Genomic DNA, 18,306 nt, shown 5'->3' with positions numbered 1-18,306 from the left:
CTACTGAGATCTAATCACTCTTGACACACCCGAGCGTGAGTCTAATCGCTTCATGCTCATGACGTTAAGGGCCACGTTGACTGGCTTAGTTATTTGAGAGGTGGTAGGTGTCTAGTTTCATAATTTTTTTTATTGAAAGTATATTTTTTAAATAGTTTTCTAAAAATATAAAAATATAAAAAGCTCGTGAGTTCGATACCGAAGCTCGTGCCCGCAGGCCCAGGCTGTGAACTGCGAAGCTGCAAACGAAAATTATAGGCCCGTTGTGGGCCTCTACTTGGGCACGCTTTGCGCGGTAAGTGTGGCCTTCTCATTTGAGCCGCCTTTGATGCTGGGAAGTTAGACGGTGGGCCTGATAGCAAATTTACTTGTGCCAAAAAGTAGCGCATCTTTAGAAGTGCTCGATGGATAGTTATGTTAGAAGTGCTCGATGCATGCGTGGAATTTTTCTGAAATAATATTATTTTATTAAAAAATTGTAAAAATATAATTCAAATAGTAAAATTGCATATATAGATGCATGTCGGCTTTCAATTATCGACTAGTCCCTTGTTGCTAATCGTATAGCCCATCGGTACTTAGTGTGCCGAAAAGTAATTCTTTAGAGACCTGTTGACATACTAATTGGCGACAGGTTCTCTGCTCCATTGATGATATTTAAAGAAAAATTATAATTTTTATATGATTTTGGATGTAGATGATCTTTATATAAAAATTATACCTATCGACGATATCTACAACTTTATAGTTAAACGCTTTTTCATTAGAATCCGTTTAAATACACAAAAAGTGGCTAGAAATTACACGTCTAGTTTTTTAGTCTGCAATTTCTAACCACTTTTTGGGTATTTAAACCAATTCAAAAGAAAAAGTGTTTAAATATAAAGTTGTTGATATCATCGGTAGGTATAATTTTTATATAAAGAGCATCTTCATCTGAGATCATATTAAAAATTTATGATTTTTTTTTTAATATCGTCTACGAGACACATGACCTGTCAGTATCTCCATCCTAGAGCATATGAAAAAGTTGTGATTTTTTTATTATCGTTTACGGGACACTTGACCTATCGACAATTGGTATGCCGACAGGTCCCTTGTCGGCACACCGAATGCCAATAGGCTATCCGATTGCCGATAAGGGATTATTCGGTAATTAGAGTGCCGACTGGCATATATATATATATATATATATATATATATATATAATTTTCATATTTTGAATTATATTTTTGTAATTTTCTAATAAAATAATATTATTTAAAAATCCATGGTGTGGGACCTCGTAGACACCTCTCGTGCAAAGCTCTTAATGCACCGAATGAAAATGAAGATTTTAGTACTGCTAAAATGCTTCACAGGTCCTTATATATAACACATTACCTTAACCAACTTAGATATATACTAACAACATTTCATACTCACTAATCGTTGCCTAAATTGATAAACCAAGTTAAAATATGTCTTGATTTATTTATGATGAGTGATTGATAAAGTTGTTGTTTTGTTTTGATGATTTCTGAGTTTGCATAAGAGTATCTATATATTGAAATTATGATCTTGTCTAACTAAAGTTAGAGAAAAAAATTATTTTAGAAGTTTTATCTCTAATTTCAGGAAAATTACGGTCAACGGTGGGATCAAGGCTAAGCGGGATACTTGGTGCCGGATGATTAAGAAGGCTAAGCGAAGTCATTGGTGATACTAGCAGTACACGTAGAGGTCAACCAAAACATGGGAGATGAATGAACTCGACGTGTTGATAAAGTCAAGCGAAAGGGATACCGGTGCAAGTGACAAGGCAGCCCGATGGATAGGGAGCGTGAGACTTGCTGGCTGTCAAGATCGCAAGACGGGGTTCACGTGGTATCATCGCGAAGCTTGCATCGAGGTGAAGCTAAGTCGTGAAGGTATCATGGTTGTTTGATGGACATAGCGAAAAATAGACCAAAATACCTCGGTAGTAGGCAGGAGGCCATTGTAAGCGAGGGATATTTTGGGAACAAGAAAACTTAGCATCCAAGGAAGCTATAAAAATTTATAAATATAGGGGTAAGGATATTGTGAAGGGAGGAACCAGCCACTTAAGCCTTTTAAGCTATTCATATGAGAGTCTTGTGCTAGAGTTTTAGAGGAGAGGAAAATAAATGCTTAGTCGATGTACTAGGTGAGAGCTTTTGAGAGGAAAATCTTTGTAATATGCCGAAAATAGGACTGGACTTTGAAAGTGATGAAGTTTATTTTCCTTCCCATACTTGGATTCACCTCCTTCTACTTTTCCTCTATTAGCTCCCTTGCGAGTTTGCAAGTTTTTCATCCTTTGGTTGCAATTTTTTTTTTATGCTTGAGCTGAAATTTTCCCACCTTGTTGGAGTGATTATTCTCGTTGCTAGAGGCATAAAATTTACGTACAAACATATACAATTGGGTATTGAATTCCCTTGCATCTTATCTATCATCTTGGAGAATTTCTTCACCCGATGTTCATCGTTTCGATCTTTGGATGTTTCTTCTCTAGATCCAAGCTTTGTGTGGGGATGAGTCATGGATTGATATGTTATGGAACCTAGTGTTCGATTCCAATCATGGGACCCACCATTAATTGGATTTTCAATTTTGGATTTTAATTTTTTGAAACGCTGTTCTATTCAACTCTGATCTTCCAGGTTCTTCTGTTTCCGCTGTGGTTTTTGTGTCTTACGTTGCACTTTGTTGTGATCCATTTTCGAGGTGCATTGGGTGAAAAAATAGGAGAAGGTCATCTGTTTCGAAAGAAATTATTGAGGCATCTATTCACCCCTTCTAGTCGTCGTTTTCGGTCCTATAATTAGTATCAGAGTCAGTTTGATCACTTGTTGACTTTAATAGGCTTTGTGATCCGTAGGCGATAATGGAGAGATGTGGGAGATTCCGCTGTTTGACAGCCGTGATTTTTTGTATTGGAAGGTGCGCATGGAGGCTTATCTTCTAAGCCGAGCAAGTGCAATATAGGAAATAGTTGATTCCAACTAAGAAATCTCTACTGCTCGCACGACTTAGGTTCAAATCGAATAGTATGAGGCCAGCAATAAGGTCAGAAATATTTTGTTCATAAGCCTGAGTCGAAATGAGTTTGATAGGTTTCAGCACCTCCGTACAGCCCGTGGGATTTGGACTACCCTTAGTGTCTTTCATGAGGGTACCAAGCAAATCAAGACTAGACGTCAAAGCACATACAACCAATAATATCAAATGTTTGTGCAAGGGCTTAGTGAATCCTTGAATGCTATGTTTGCTATATTTGATGGAATCATTAGCAACCTTAGATTCACTGGTATTTTACCCTATTCTGATCACGAGAGAATGATCAAACTTCTCTATGCTCTGGACAGTAGCATATGGGAAGTTAAGATCTTGAGTATTGAAGAGTCATCCAGTTATGACACATTGACTTGTGATGAACTCTTCAGCAAGTTCAAGTCTATCGAGATAGCCAAGGTATCTCAGATAGGTCTCAGAAACCCCCTGTCTCAGTACATAGCGTTGGTTTCCGGACGTAGTGGTGACAATAAGACTAGAGCTAGCTTTTCTTATGCTAACACTTCACCGAGTGGATTTTCTTTGTCTTCCTTGGTCTCTATCACAGAGGAATAGGTGGACGTGCTTGATGAGGATCTTGCACTGATTGTGAAGAAGTTCACCTGCTTCTACAACAACCACCGAGACCAGAGAAGGGGTGGTTCTCGGGCCTGCTTTGAGTGTGGTGACACCACTCACTTCAAGGTGGACTACCCGAAGCTCAAGAAGAGGAAAGACCGCAACCACGACCACGACAAGCACAACAAGTCCAGGAAGCCCTTCTTCAAGAACAGTGATAAGATGGCTAAGAAAGCGACCAAGGTAGCTTCAAGGGCATTTATGGTGGCGCTCAGCAATGTCGACACTTCCTCAAGCGAGGAGGAGCAGCCTATGAAGAACAAGAAGAAAACCAAGGAATTCACCGTCCTTTGCTTTATGACGGACAACAACGACATCGACTCCAAGCTTGATTCTTCTGAGGTATCACCCTCCTACGATCAGCTTTCTATTCAGATTGATACCTTGAATGATGCGCTTGTAAGCTAGGATATATTGCTTAAGAAAGCGATTCGTGAGGTTAAGAAACTCAAGTCCAGGCTAAGTGTTCATCTTCTGAGCTTGAGTTGCTTAAGTCTAGAGCCAATGATGAGGAGTGTGATATTTACCTTGTGGTCATGAGTGAGCTTGCTAAGCTTCAGACTTTGCATGCTCAAGTCAATAGTTGGTTTGAGACTGCCGAGAAGAAGCTCCTTGAGAAGGAGTCTAGAGCTACTCTTTTAGACGCTTGCAAGAATTGCCCTTTACTCTCAAAGGATGTTGACGTAAAAGCCAAGCGCATAAAGGAGCTAGAGTATAAATTGAAGAGTGCTAAGAGTTCTAAGGATGTGCAGCTAAACTGTTCCACCTGCATCGTCTTGAAGGACAAGCTTAGCTAGGTTAGAAGGCAAGTTGAGAAGCTCATGGTCGAGAATGAGTACCTCCTTTCTCTTGTGGAGAAGTGCTCAGATGGCAAAGGCAAAATGAATTTGATCTTGGCCAAGACCAAGATGTGTACCGATAGGGCGGGTTTAGCCTTGGGATTGAGTTTTGAGAGGGTGGCTTACAATGGGGTTGGTAAGACTTTTTCACCTCATCTACTATCCTAGAAGCCGAGAAGTTCAAAATCAATAACACACCACAACCCATCAAGAAACTAACTTCACGACCTATAGAGAAGAAAGCCACACAACAACCCAAGAGCGCTCCACAGCCCAAGATGAGAGCCCCTGTGAGAGAGTCTAGAGTGAGCAGCAGTCGAGTTCCTAAGAGGAGCTACTATTGCACCTACTACTAGAGAGAAGGTCACCTTATTGGGTTTCATTTTCACTGTAGGAGGGATGAGCGGCGTGAGTGAAAGTGGAGTACTCGGGACATGTATCGCCCCTCTTTTGGTGTACATGAGTCTTTTCCTCAAGTCTCGATCGCTCCTCAGCTTCCTCCTAAAGGTGGTGCCCGGCGTGGATCTTACCATGATTTATATAGCTTTGGTTCACTTGTAAGAGGCTTTGATTTGCAGGGTTTTGGCAGACCACGTTTTCCCTATCGTGGCACTTGCCCTCAACACACTAGAATTTATTTGCATGCGCCTCCTTCTACTGCTTCAGGGCGGATGACCCAGTACTGGATTCTCAAGAGGTTTTTATCTAACTCTAGTACTGAGCCATCCACCTATTATTCTTCTCATAAGTGAGTGGCAGGCGGAAGCCTGAAGAACAATTGGCTCATCAACTCTGGTTGTTTGCGTCATATGACCGGAGAGACACCCCAACGAAGAGACACGAGTACATTACTTTCGGGGATGATAAAAAATTAAGGGTGAAAGTCAAAGGTATGATGAAGGTGAATGAGAGTTTCACTCTCAAAGATGTAGCTTTGGTGGAGCATCTAAGATACAATTTGTTTTCTGTATCTCAGTTGTTGGATGAGGACTTGAAAATGAGTTTCAAACGCGATACTTCTCGAGTTCTTGATTCTTCGGACGCTTTGATTTGTCGGATTTCCAGAGTTGGGAGAGTTTTTGGAGCTGATTTTTTCTGAATCTGTTGGTTCTTCTCGATGCTTAATTGCTCAACCCTTTCTGAGCTTTGGATATGGCATAAGAGACTAGGGCACATGAGTTTTGATTTGCTTTCTCGTTTGAGTAGCCTAGGCTTGATCCGAGGATTGCCTAAACTCAAGTTTGAGAAGAACCTTGTTCGTGCTCCTTGTCGACATGGCAAGATGGTTGCCGCATCTCACCCACCAATTAATCATGTGATGACTGAACGATCTGGAGAACTTCTCTATATAGACATTGTTGGTCCTTACCGGATTCATTCGGCGGGTGAAAAGTGGTATGTACTTATCATTGTTGATGATTTCTCTCACCACTCTTGTGTCTTCTTTCTTGTGAGTAAGGATGAAGTGTTCTTACACTTTCAGAGCTTGGCTTTGAGATTGTTTAAGAAACTCTTTGGTTCATTGAAAGCAATTTGCTGTTATAATGGCACCAAGTTCAAGAACTATCTCTTTGATGCTTTCTTGAACATGACATTGAGCATCAATTTTCTACCCTACGTGTTCCTCAACAGAATAACGTGGTTGAGAGGAAGAATCGCACGTTGGTGGAGATGGCTAGGACGATGCTCGATGAGCATAGGACTAAGTTTTGGACAAAGGCTATTAGCACAACTTACTATATCTCCAATTGAATTTTCTTGCTTCTTATCTATCATCTTGGAGAATTTCTTTACCTAGTGTTCATCGTTTTGATCTTTGGATGTTTTTCTCTAGATCCAAGATTTACGTGGGGATAAGTTATGGTTTGGTATGCTATGGAACTTAGTGTTCGATTTCAATTATAAGACCCACCATTAATTGGATTTTAATTTTTCGAAACGTTATTATGTTCAACTCAGATCTTCCGGGTTATTCTGTTTCCGCTGTGATTTTTGTGTCTTACACTTTGTTATGATCTAGTTTTGAGGCGCCTTAGATAATAAAATAGAAAAAAATCATCTATTTTGACAGAAATTATTAAAATAACTATTCACCTTGTCTAGTTATCAATCTCGATCGTACGTAAACACACGATTAGTTGTACCGAAATGCAGGATCCTTGTCTTGTAGATAATGCACTAGACAGCCACATCGCTGATGCCCAGCAGAGCACACAGCACATCGACGAAGTCGACACTCTCTCGGCATTACATGGCGAATTGCACAGCCTCTCGACGGATCTAGCTCGCTGGATTCCGATTCCATAGCGGTCCCCCAGAGGATTGGAGTCTTGGCAGCGAGCTCGCTCGTTTCGTTTGGCCTGCCTGCGATGTCGGGCATGATGTGATCTCTGCTGGTTCCGGCTGCAACCTGTGAAACGGCACCGTTCTAGTTCGTCAGTAGATCTCTGGGTTAACACCCGGTGATACCAGTAGCGGAAGAGAAGAGCTAGCAGTGAGACATTTTGGTTACTGAACACTGTACATTGCATGCAAGTGCTGTGCCGTCTGCTGAGTACTGACGACTTAGCTCCCTAGCTAGTTTCGAACGAGACAACGGCGTCGCTGCTTGTCTTTGTCCTTTGTTTTCGTCTCGTGTTCTCGTGTTTTTCTTTAATTAGATGCGTGTTCTTCAGTTGGATGGTGTATTTGGGGTCATTTTCCGATGACGTTTTCGGGCGCCAGACAGCGCGTTCTCTGAACTAGAACCACAAACTAGCTAGCCGTAAGACCTGTAGTGAAACGAGTTAAAGGGCTGCTAGTCTGATCAATTCGTTGGACTATCACTTGCAAGGAAATGTGTCCACCTATTAGAAAAGAGCATTTTTACTATCCTTAGAAGGTACCAAGAATTATAACTTGGGAGATATCAAAATTTGGTACCTAGTACCAAATTTCGGTAGCCGATTTTACTCATGTTGCACATGTGCGTCCATGACTTCAGACACTTGGCAAGTTTGCTAGACTCTTGAGTCACGCGATGGCACCCTAAATTCCTTCCTTATCGCTAGCTAATTTCCCAATTGTTATGCATCATGCAGGCCCCCTTCACTTCCACCGCTCGTGTTCTCCCCTTCACTACCATGTCGTGTGCATTGTACAATCTCGTTCACATGGAGCTACAATGCTAATGAGCCATCACCCTCGGTCCTTGGCCTCTGTTATCTTCAAGATGCTGGATCCAAGGAGTCAAGTAAGAAGATGGTATGTTACTTGTGCCAACTGTAGTTGAGACTTGCGATGTCTACAACTGAAATTTCAAAACCTCAAAGTTAGAAGTTTTAGAATTCATTTTGGAAGTCGGAACTCGTGCTGATCTTTCTTTTTGTAACCTTTGAGTTGAAAGGCGTGGATTTTGAATTGATAGTGGGGATTTGAATTTAACAGTCGACTGAAAATCAAGTCCATCTCAATTGCTCAAATGCTGCTTTCGATCAGTGGAAAGTAGGAACTCTTGAATTGGAAATTGTGTTGGAGTTCAACGTGGAAACAAGCGAACGCCCGCACGGAAGTCTCAAGTCACGCTCACATAAACAGAACCGAACAAAGCCATATCACGTGAACAAACAGCAAAATCACCAAATTTTCAGATCAGGAATCAGCGATCCACAGCACCCACGTTCTTCACGGCATATGCTAGCCGGGAGAAGAATGGCTCACCATGCAGTACAGCAGTAGACAGTGAACATGCTCTCTAGCTAGCAATGTGAGCAGTACGTGCCAGGACAAGCTGGTTCCATCAGACGTGACACTTATTCACCGCGGCGACACACGTTCTTCACGACACGTGCAGGCCGAGACAAGAACGAGCGTTCCCCACGACGGTGTAGTTTTTGTACGTACGCAGAAACGGTACTTCAATTTCCCGTCGGAATTGCTTTGTCGTTCGTGCGCACGCGCCCGTGCGACGTTGGCGTATCGCACGTACTGCTTTGATAGCTCGCCGACGGCTACGTGTACATACGCCGTCGTCGTACGCATATATGTGTGTGTGTATAAATTCACACGTGCGGGCCGGCCCTGACCAGCTGACCTACTTGCAAGGCACGCTCGCAAGCCACATGTCTCCGGCGGTGATCACCGGCGCTGCTGCTCGTGACGACGGCAGTGCCGGCCTCGGCGAGCCGCTGCTCGCGAACAGTGAGGGCAGCAGCGTTCACGCCGGGGCCCTGAGGACCACGGCCAATGGCAGCAGGCACGGGCACGGGCACGTCACGGGGCCGGCAGCCAAGGAGAAGGAAAGCGCAGAGGACAAGTACTGGGTGGAAATCGACCAGCCGGAGGCGTTGGAGCCCGCGGATGCGGAGAGGGGCGGGGGCAGGCGGCCCCTACTGTTCCGGAGCAAGAGGGTCAAGCGCAGCATCCTGCACCCGCGCGTACAGGTTCATGCACTTGGTCACGTTGCACTGCACTGGTGCACGTTTCTGGATTTACTTTTTACTAGTGCAGGTGTGATTTTTTTTTTATTTTTAAAGGTGTGGATTGCAAGACTGTCAAAATAGAAGAATTATTTATGTCTTATAAATGTATTTTCCAAAAACATATGCAGTGGCATTATTTTCATGTGGTCAATCTATATACTTTGTTTATACATCGAAGGTGACAAATTAGAAGTTTGACCGCATAAACTCTGGGATGACCTTCATTTAGTGGCGAAAGGGTGATAAGTTACCTAGAACATATATACGTACGCGCTCTATCCGCATAAGTTATATATGTTCAAGAACATGCAACTGCACCTTTCGAACTTTGGTTGCAAATTGTCGTAGTGAATGTGGTACTGATGGATTTATCATCAAAAGTATGAGTATTGACATTCTACTACGTACAGTGCTTTCATAGCTTTTACATAGATAGTTGCGATAACAAATTAATTATTCACAATCTTATATCTTAATCGATTTGTTAAAAAATGCAGTGCAACTAAACTTCTCGATTTTCGGATAACACCGCTATGGCATCTATAAAAAAATCAGTGGTCAAAAAACAATAAAGTATTTATTTTGGTCACTATGTTAGTTCAACTCTACTTACTTGAACCTGAACATCATGCAACTATTACTGTTATGTATGCACTAGAACAGATAATCTGAACAATATAATTTTGCAGAGGTAAAAATATATGTCAACATTTCCGCAGCTAGGCTGGATGATGACCTTTTCGATAGTTATGTGTTGACAGGTTCTTGATCTTCGCTCGACTGATTGCGGTCATTCTTTTCTTCATATGGCGCGTGGAGAACAACATCTCCGATGTCAAGTGGCTTTGGGCGCTATCCGTTGCCGGGGACGTTTGGTTCGGCTTCTCATGGCTCCTCAACCAGCTGCCCAGGTTGAACCCCATCAAGAGCATCCCAAACCTTGCTGCTCTCAAGCAACAGTACGACCTCCCGGACGGCAGCTCAAGCCTCCCCGGAATCGATATCTTCGTCACTACAGCCAACCCTGTTGATGAGCCGATATTGTACACGATGAACTCCGTTCTCTCCATCCTCGCCACTGACTACCCGGTCGAGAAATACACTTGCTATCTGTCGGATGATGCTGGAGCATTGATCCACTACGAGGCATTGGCTGAGACTGCAAAGTTTGCCACATTGTGGGTTCCCTTCTGTAGGAAGCACTGTATCGAACCAAGAGCACCTGAGAGCTATTTTGGGTCAAAAGTAGAACCGTACAAAGGAAAAGCGGCAGAGGATTTTGTACATGACCACAGGTATCTGCGTAGGGAGTATGATGAGTTCAAGGTGCGGATAGACAAGCTCTTTGACACAGTTCGCCTGCGGTCTGATGCATACAATATTGTGAACTCTGAAGGAGAGACAAAGGCAACAAAAGCAACTTGGATGGCTGATGGGACACAGTGGCCAGGAACATGGCTTGATCCAATAGAAAACCATATGAAAGGTCATCATGCGCCAATTATTCAGGTACGACGAAAGTTGGCCATTGATAACAATTCCTTTTCTTGTCTCTATGTATCCACATTATTTGCTTCTTAGGCCACTCTCAACGCAAAAATTTTAGAGTAATGTCTATCCCCTTCCACTTCACATCGACATTAGTATAGAAATTATCTCTCAAATGCAAATTTTCTTCCACATCTTAAAATATATATGTGTCAACATCTAATTTTCTATTGATACTTATTTATTTGCTTGTTTCATGCAACACATGAATATGGATATTGAGCACCACAATGCATTTCTTAACTTGTTTCTTGTGTTGGATATTGTGCCTAACTTGTTTCTTTAGGAAGAAACTAGCTCATGGATATTGAGCACCGCAATGCATTTCTTAACTTGTCTCTTGTATTGTATATTGTGCCTAGCTTGTTTCTTCTTTAATTTATTGCTACCTTATAAAAAATCTTATGTGGCATGGTCATTTAATATCTACGAAATAAGTCGAGGTGTAGTATTGGGAGTAGCCTTAGTAGTAAATTTTAATGCGCATATATGTAGGAACATTTATTCAAATAATTATGTATTTATCAGAAATTTATCATTGACAGATTCTGTTGGAGCAACCAAATCATACACCTCAACTTGGCCAATCCACGGGTGCTCAAAACCCTCTTGACTTGAATGTCATTGATGTCCGTCTCCCAATGCTTGTATACATGTCTCGCGAGAAGCACCCAAGCTATGATCACCAGAAGAAGGCTGGAGCCATGAACGTGCAGCTGCGCGTCTCTGCATTGCTCTCCAACGCGCCCTTCATCATCAACTTTGACTGTGACCACTACATCAATAACTCGAAGGCTATTCGTGCTGCCATGTGCTTCATGCTCGACCCACGGGAAGGAGAAAACACTGCCTTCGTACAGTTCCCACAACGGTTCGACGACGTCGACCCAACAGACAGGTATTGCAACCATAACCGTGTCTTCTTCGATGGCACCATGCTCGCACTCAATGGCCTCCAGGGACCATCTTACCTCGGCACTGGTTGCATGTTCCGTCGCACTGCGCTCTATGGCGCAGAACCTCCTCGTCGAAGAGCCATTGATATCACAGTCAAAGCTAATATTTTTGGCAACTCAACATCGTTCCTAGAATCAATACCAATTGCCGAGAAACAAGATCGACCAATAATGGTGCGGCCACTTGATGAGTTGATTACTGCCGAGTTGTTGAATCTCATGTCGTGTGCATATGAAGTTGGGACTAGTTGGGGCAGGGGTATTGGATGGATTTACAACATTGCAACAGAAGATGTTGCGACCGGTTTTCGTGTGCATCGGCAAGGATGGTTCTCCAGGCATTGCACCATAGAGCCCGCTGCTTTCCGTGGGACTGCACCAATCAACCTTACTGAACGCCTTCTCCAAATTATGCGGTGGTCCGGTGGATCCCTAGAGATGTTCTTCTCCCACAACAGCCCGCTCCTTGCCGGTGGTTGGATGCACCCCTTGCAGCGTGTGGCATACCTCAACATGACAATCTACCCAGTCACCTCAATCTTCATCGTAGTCTATGGTCTATGCCCACTCATGTGGCTTTTCCCTGAAGAATTCTACATACAAAGGCCATTCACTAGGTATGTCTTGTACCTCATTCTGATAATCTTGATGATTCACATGATCAGAGCTTTTGACATAAAGTGGGCGGGGATCGCATGGACGGACTGGTGGCGTAATGAGCAATTCTTCATGATTGGTGCAACAAGTGCATACCCAACTGCAGTGTTGTACATGCTGATCAAGCTCATCACAGGGAAAGGGATACAATTCAGGATCACCTCGAAGCAGACAACAACCGACGGCGATGGAAAGTTGGCCGATTTGTATGTCTTCCGATGGGTGCCGCTATTGATCCCCACAATTGTGGTTTTTGTTGCAAATGTCGGGGCGATTGGTGTGGCGTTGGGTAAGGTGATTGTATTCAATGGAGTTTGGGTATCGGTGCAAGTGAGGCATGCAGCTCTGGGCTTGCTCTTCAACATATGGATCATGGCACTCCTCTACCCATTTGCACTGGCAGTATTGGGATGGCGAGGGAAGAAACCAACTATCCTAGTCATCCTGTTGCCTATTGCCTTTGTAGCTGTTGCCCTGGCATATGTCGCTGTTCATAGCCTTCTCGTTAATTTTATCCCATTCTAGATGCAAATGTTGGCAGTTTGGATGAAATAAAGGACTTCTAATATCTTTTTGATTTTTCAGTTCTGGCTAGTACTCCCTAAAAGGAAGTACTATAAGGTGAAATAAATGTATGTGTCCCCATTTCGATTTAGTATACAATCCTGAATTTTTGAAGTTGAATGAACTGAAAGAGAAAAGGTTCCATTGTGAAAAAAAAAAGATTTTCCATTCAAAAAATTGTGCAAAAAGCTTTTATAGGTGAAGTGAATTGACATATCATGATTCCTAATACCATGTAATGCTAGACATTAAAATTTTGTCGTTTGTGTACAGTGGAGAAAAGTTTATAGAAGGTGATTCCAAGCCCGTCAAACATGTGTGCAGCTCTTGCCAAATGAAATTGACATGATGCTCTCTTCTCTTGGCAGTGCCGGATGATTTTTGGTACTTTGCTTTTTCTATTGAGGCACCAAGTGAATATGTGTCTTGGTTTGTTTGTGATGAGTTATTGACAACAGTTGATTTGAGTTGATCTTGATTAGCATGAGTGTGTTTAAGTATTATTTTGCTTATGACTAACCACTGTTGGAGAGTACAATAGAGTTGGCGTGAGTCTAGGAAAAGAGTGATCACAGACAATTCGGTGTGAGGAAATTGTCTTCACCGGATAGTGAAGGAGCAGGCACCGAAGTATTTTTGTGAAGAAGCCAAAGTGGAGTTAAAGCACCGGATGGTTCGGTGTTGTGCTAAAGCTGACGTCAAAGCATTTTATCTAAGAGGAGAAATCTGATCAATACACTGGATAGTCCGGTGTAGGGGCACTGTGCTCACAGGAGCATTTTCTATAGAGAAAGAATTTTGGCGCCAAATTTGAAGTGATCACCGGATGATCCGGCGATGGGTTCAGAACAGCGCCGGACTAATTCTTGCAGAGAGGTTGCCAGTCGCTGATCAGGTGGAGTTGAACTCACTGGACATTTCAGTGACTGAAGGGTTAACACTGGAAGCTTGCGTCAGACCTTTTCTTGCAGAGAGCATTTTTTTCTAGGCACAAAATGGATCTGAGCTCGCCGGATGATCCGGTGTTCAGGAACAGAACACACCGAAACATCCAGTACTCACATTTTCTGCAGAATGAGTTTTGAACTGTGGATTTTTGGTTTGTACTAACCTGGATATATTTTGGAGTATGGAGAAACATGTTTTCTTGTCTTATGGTATGCAGATTATGGATGCGACTTAGCGGTCGACGGCGAGATGATTGGGACCAAGCGGGAGACTTGGTGCTGGACGATCAAAGAGGTTGGGTAGAGTCAAGAGTGATCCTGGCAGTACACGTGGAGATTAAGCAAAGCATGGATAGAGAAGGATGAAAACGACATGTTGACAAAGTCAAGCAAAAGGGATGCCAGTGAAAGTGACAAGGTGGCCTAAGGAATCGAGAGCGGGAGATACTTGCTGACGGTCAAGATCGCAAGACGGAGTATACGCGTCAACATCGGAGCGCTTGCGTGAGGCAAAGCAAGTGGCGGCTAGTCACACTTTGAGAAGCGTGCTAGGGTTTTGTGATTTGGCCACAAAAACATGGGAGAACTAGAGGGTCACGTGGTATCATCATGAAGCTTGTGTCGAGGTGAAGCTAAGTCATGAAGAAGCTATGGTCATTTGATGGACAGAGCAAAAAGTAGATCAAAATACCACAGTGGTAGGTAGGAGTGTATTACCGGTGAGAGGTATTTTGGGAACAAGGAAACTTAAGGGCCAATGCACATACCTAGGCCTATAAATAGAGGGGTAGAGTTGTGAGAGAGTCTTGATCCAGCCATCTGAGAGTCTAGTGATAGATTTTTTAGGAAAGAAGAGGATAGGCTTAGTCTTTGTAGTATGCTAGAGCTTTTGTGAAAGAAATAACTTTGTAATCTACCAAAAATAAAACTGATCTCTATGCTTAATGAAGATTATTTTCTTGCATATGCCCGTGCTCATCTCCTTCCAGTCTCCTTCTTTTGGTTCCCTTGCCTTTCTTGCAAGTTTTTCTATTTTCGTGTTGATTTTCGTTTTTTGCCTTTGAGCTACAATCTTTTCATCTTGGGAAGTTGTTCTTCTTATTGCTACGGGCATAAAATTCACATACTCATATATATGAAAGGGTCTTAAGTTCTCTTGCCTCTAGATCATCAATCTAGAGAGTTTCTTTACTCGGTGATCATCTTCTTTAGTTTCTTTACAAGTTGAGAGCTTTCGAGTGTTGAGACATATAGAATAGTCTTGAATGGAACCTAAGGTTTATATTCCATCCATAAAGTTATGTTGCCTTGAAATCTTCTTTTTTTACTTTATCTCTGTTTGGCTTCCGCTTGTGCGTTTAGCGGTGGGTGAATACAGAGCAGGCCATCTATTTCACAAGAAATTTGTAAGTCGCCTATTCATCCTCCTCTAGTCACATATCTCGGTTCTACAATTGGTATCAGAGCCGGTTTGATCACTTATGACATTAACGGCTCTGTGATTCGTAGACGATATGGAGAGAAGTGGGAAGATTCCGTTCTTCGATAGTCGAGATTTTTCGTACTGAAAGGTGCGCATGGAGGCTATGTGATTCCTATTACTTGTTCTTCTCCGATCTAGATTGAACAATATGAGACCAACAACAAGGCTCACAATATATTGTTCAATAGCCTAAGTCGTATTCAATTTGACAGAGTTTAGCACATCCGTACTTCTCATGAGAACTGGTCCACTCTTAGTGTCTTTTATGAGGGCACTAATTAGATCAAGGCCAGGTGCCAGAGCACGTAAAACCAGAAATACCAGATGTTTGTACAGAATCTTGGAAGTCTTTGTATACTATGTTTGCTCGTTTTAATGGAATTGTCAGCAACAGAATCATGTGAGGACTGGAGGGTCACATGACATCATCACGAAGCTTGAGTCGAGGCGAAGCTAAGTCATGAAAAAGCCATGATCGTTCGATGTACGGAGAAAAAAATAGACCAAAATGTCCCGGTGGTAGGTAGAAATATATTACCAGTGAGGGGTATTTTAGGAACAAGAAAATTTAATGATCAAGGCACCTCCCTAGACCTATAAATAGAGATGTAGAGAGGTGGAAGAGTCTTGAGTTAGCTATTTGCGAGCCTAGTGATATGTTTTGGAGGAAATAAGAGGATATGCTTAGTCTTTGTAATAGGCTAGAGTTTTTGTGAGAGAAATAACTTTATAATCTACTGAAAATAGGGCTAACATTTGTGCTTAATGAAGATTGTTTTCTTGCATATGCTCATGCTCATCTCTTTCTAATATCCTTCTTTTAGTTCTCTTGTCTTCTTTGTAAGTTTTTCTATTTTTATGTTGATTTTTGTTTGCCTTTGAGCTGCAATCTTTTCACTTTGGGAAGTTGCTCTTTCTATTGCTACAGACATAAAATTTATATACTCATATATATGCGAGAGTCTTGGGTTCTCTTACCTTTAAGTCAACAATCTAGAGAGTTTTTTTTTGTATGGTGATCATTTTCTTTAGTTTCTTTACAAGTTGAGAGCTTTCGAGTGCTTTAGACACATGAGATGGTCTTGAATAGAATCTAGGTTTCATATTACTTTTGTGAAGTCATGTTGTGTCAAAACCTTCTTTTTAACTTTCACTCCGTTTAGTTTTCGCTGGTGCATTTTTAAAAAATGTTAAGTAAACACAGAGTAGATCATCTATTTTCTAATAAATTTGTAAAACGTCTATTTATTTCCTTTTAGTTGCATGTCTCGGTTCTACGTCCATGTATAGAAATGATGTCCACGCCGCAACTCTGCTTGCGAACTTTCCCGTGATGTATGTGCTTGCGAACTTTCCCGTGATATATGTGCATTCAAGTCCTGCCGCTGCCAGTATATTTTAATATATATCTCTAACTTCTAAGCGTGATTTTGTCCTGGTCGCAATGGCTAAACGACTAAACATGTTTAAATAGAACTAATCCATAATAGCTAGCTGAGCATGTCCCGGTTGCACTTATGCCGTGAATTCATGTAAATTCCGTCCGTTCCTGCCGAGAAACTCGAGGTGGCTCCCGGCTCGCCGCCAACCCGAGCTCCGCGCGCGCGGCATTTCCACCCCGGCCCAGCACGGCAACACGCACCCCCGGTGCCTCCTTCCGCGGAGGAGCCGGAGCACGCGCGCGGAGCACAAGCTGTGGCGGACGGCCGGCCGCCGGGCCGGGGCTCGATGGCTATAGCCAGCTGCAGTTTTACCGCAATAGTCTCCTCACCATGACACCAAGGCCGGGACCGAGACACATTCGTACGCGCCAAGAACGGATGCGTCCATGGCCGCACGTCGCTTTGCTCCGAAAAGGCGACGCCTACAGCTAGCAGCAGCCCCACCAAATAATGTAATGCGTTTAAGCCGAGACACAGGAACATATATACCGGCGCCCGAGCTCCAGGGACCGGGGAATAGGAAATTTTGACTGTGAGTATGTATATTTTATCAAAACTGATTATTTATATTACGGTTTATATTAAAATGTAGATAAAAAATTAATAAGTAGATAAATTTCGTGTTGAAGAAATAGACAAATAAGATAGCTTATGGATGCAGCATACCAAATAATAATGCAGCGCAGCTGGTTCCATTCATGCGCGACGCCTCGATTTGTTGCACGCGCCCAATTGCGTCTCTGTAACGTCGCGTCCGTATACATGCAGACCGGACCACAACCACAACCATACCACCACTAGTTCTTGTGGTAGAGAAGAGATCACTCGGATCGGATGACGTCATGAAGATGACGTCTGCCAACCAACTTGTACTTTTATTAACGTGATAGAAACTGACACTCTGACACCAACGCTATATATTAGGGCATCTTCGGTTCTTACAGCTCACACCGGAGCGAGCGGAACAGAATGGTACAGTCAGCTGCACGAGCGGACGTGTACAGCTTTTTACCTGATTTGAATGATAGTTTAGATTTTATATTTAAACTTAAGTAGAATAATTTTAGCAGACAAGATGGGTTTCCATCTTATTAGATTTTTTTTCTCATGTACCGATTGTTGTAGATTATGATAGTATGTATCTTAGTTATGTATATGCTAAGGATAAATTTTTATGTGATTATATTATCTTAATGTAACGATAAGAGTTAGATTCTGTTTAATACAGTTTTAAATTTAAGACCTTTTTTACTCAGATCAAACCTAGCTCAAAGGAATCTTGAATTCAGAGCGTAGGTGGATTAATGGTATTTAGTTGAATGATTTAATTTTTGTTTTAGACTAAAAATAAAAATTTAAATCACTTTATTTTCATATAAACTCTAAATCTTATATGAATCTCAAAACTGAAACTATACCAAACTAACTCATAATAAAGCTCCCCCCAAAGCTACATGTAGTTTAGTTGAGCGCGTTCTTTTCTAGCTAGTTTGGTGCTTGCTTTGAGCCTACCGTATTAGATCACAAATTTGATCCAAATAAGAACCGAATTGAACTCTTTCAGCCCTCAAGTGATCAGTGCAGTTGTTCACCCTTTCATCTTCCATGAGAAACTGATGAGAACATGACTCTTTTGGATACCAGCAACATTTTTAATAATGTTTAATTGTACAAGGATTAATTATAAGAGCACGTGCGTGACAGTTAAACCATC

At 42.2% G+C, this 18,306-nt stretch overlaps 1 protein-coding gene across 1 annotated transcript; it reads left to right on the top strand.

Moving 5' to 3' along the window:
* Positions 1-8,564: 8,564 nt before the first annotated feature.
* LOC133891792 (probable mixed-linked glucan synthase 3) lies at positions 8,565-12,840 on the top strand. Its single transcript, XM_062332547.1, has 3 exons — positions 8,565-8,950; positions 9,743-10,504; positions 11,089-12,840. Exons 1-3 carry the CDS (start codon positions 8,636-8,638, stop codon positions 12,679-12,681), a joined length of 2,670 nt encoding a protein of 889 aa, XP_062188531.1. The 5' UTR covers positions 8,565-8,635; the 3' UTR covers positions 12,682-12,840.
* Positions 12,841-18,306: the final 5,466 nt, after the last annotated feature.

Source organism: Phragmites australis, chromosome 14, assembly GCF_958298935.1.
Source record: "Phragmites australis chromosome 14, lpPhrAust1.1, whole genome shotgun sequence".
Taxonomy (NCBI): domain Eukaryota; kingdom Viridiplantae; phylum Streptophyta; class Magnoliopsida; order Poales; family Poaceae; genus Phragmites; species Phragmites australis.
The sequence above is the reverse complement of the archived record's forward strand: the minus strand, read 5'-3'. Positions and strand labels throughout refer to the sequence as shown.

Bases quoted from the DNA above. Each gene is read 5' to 3' on its own strand.
- LOC133891792 (XM_062332547.1), top strand. From the start codon at position 8,636: ATGTCTCCGGCGGTGATCACCGGCGCTGCTGCTCGTGACGACGGCAGT. The intron at 8,951-9,742 runs GTACAGGTTCAT...CCTTTTCGATAG, and splicing joins GCAGCATCCTGCACCCGCGC to TTATGTGTTGACAGGTTCTT. The intron at 10,505-11,088 runs GTACGACGAAAG...TATCATTGACAG, and splicing joins ATCATGCGCCAATTATTCAG to ATTCTGTTGGAGCAACCAAA.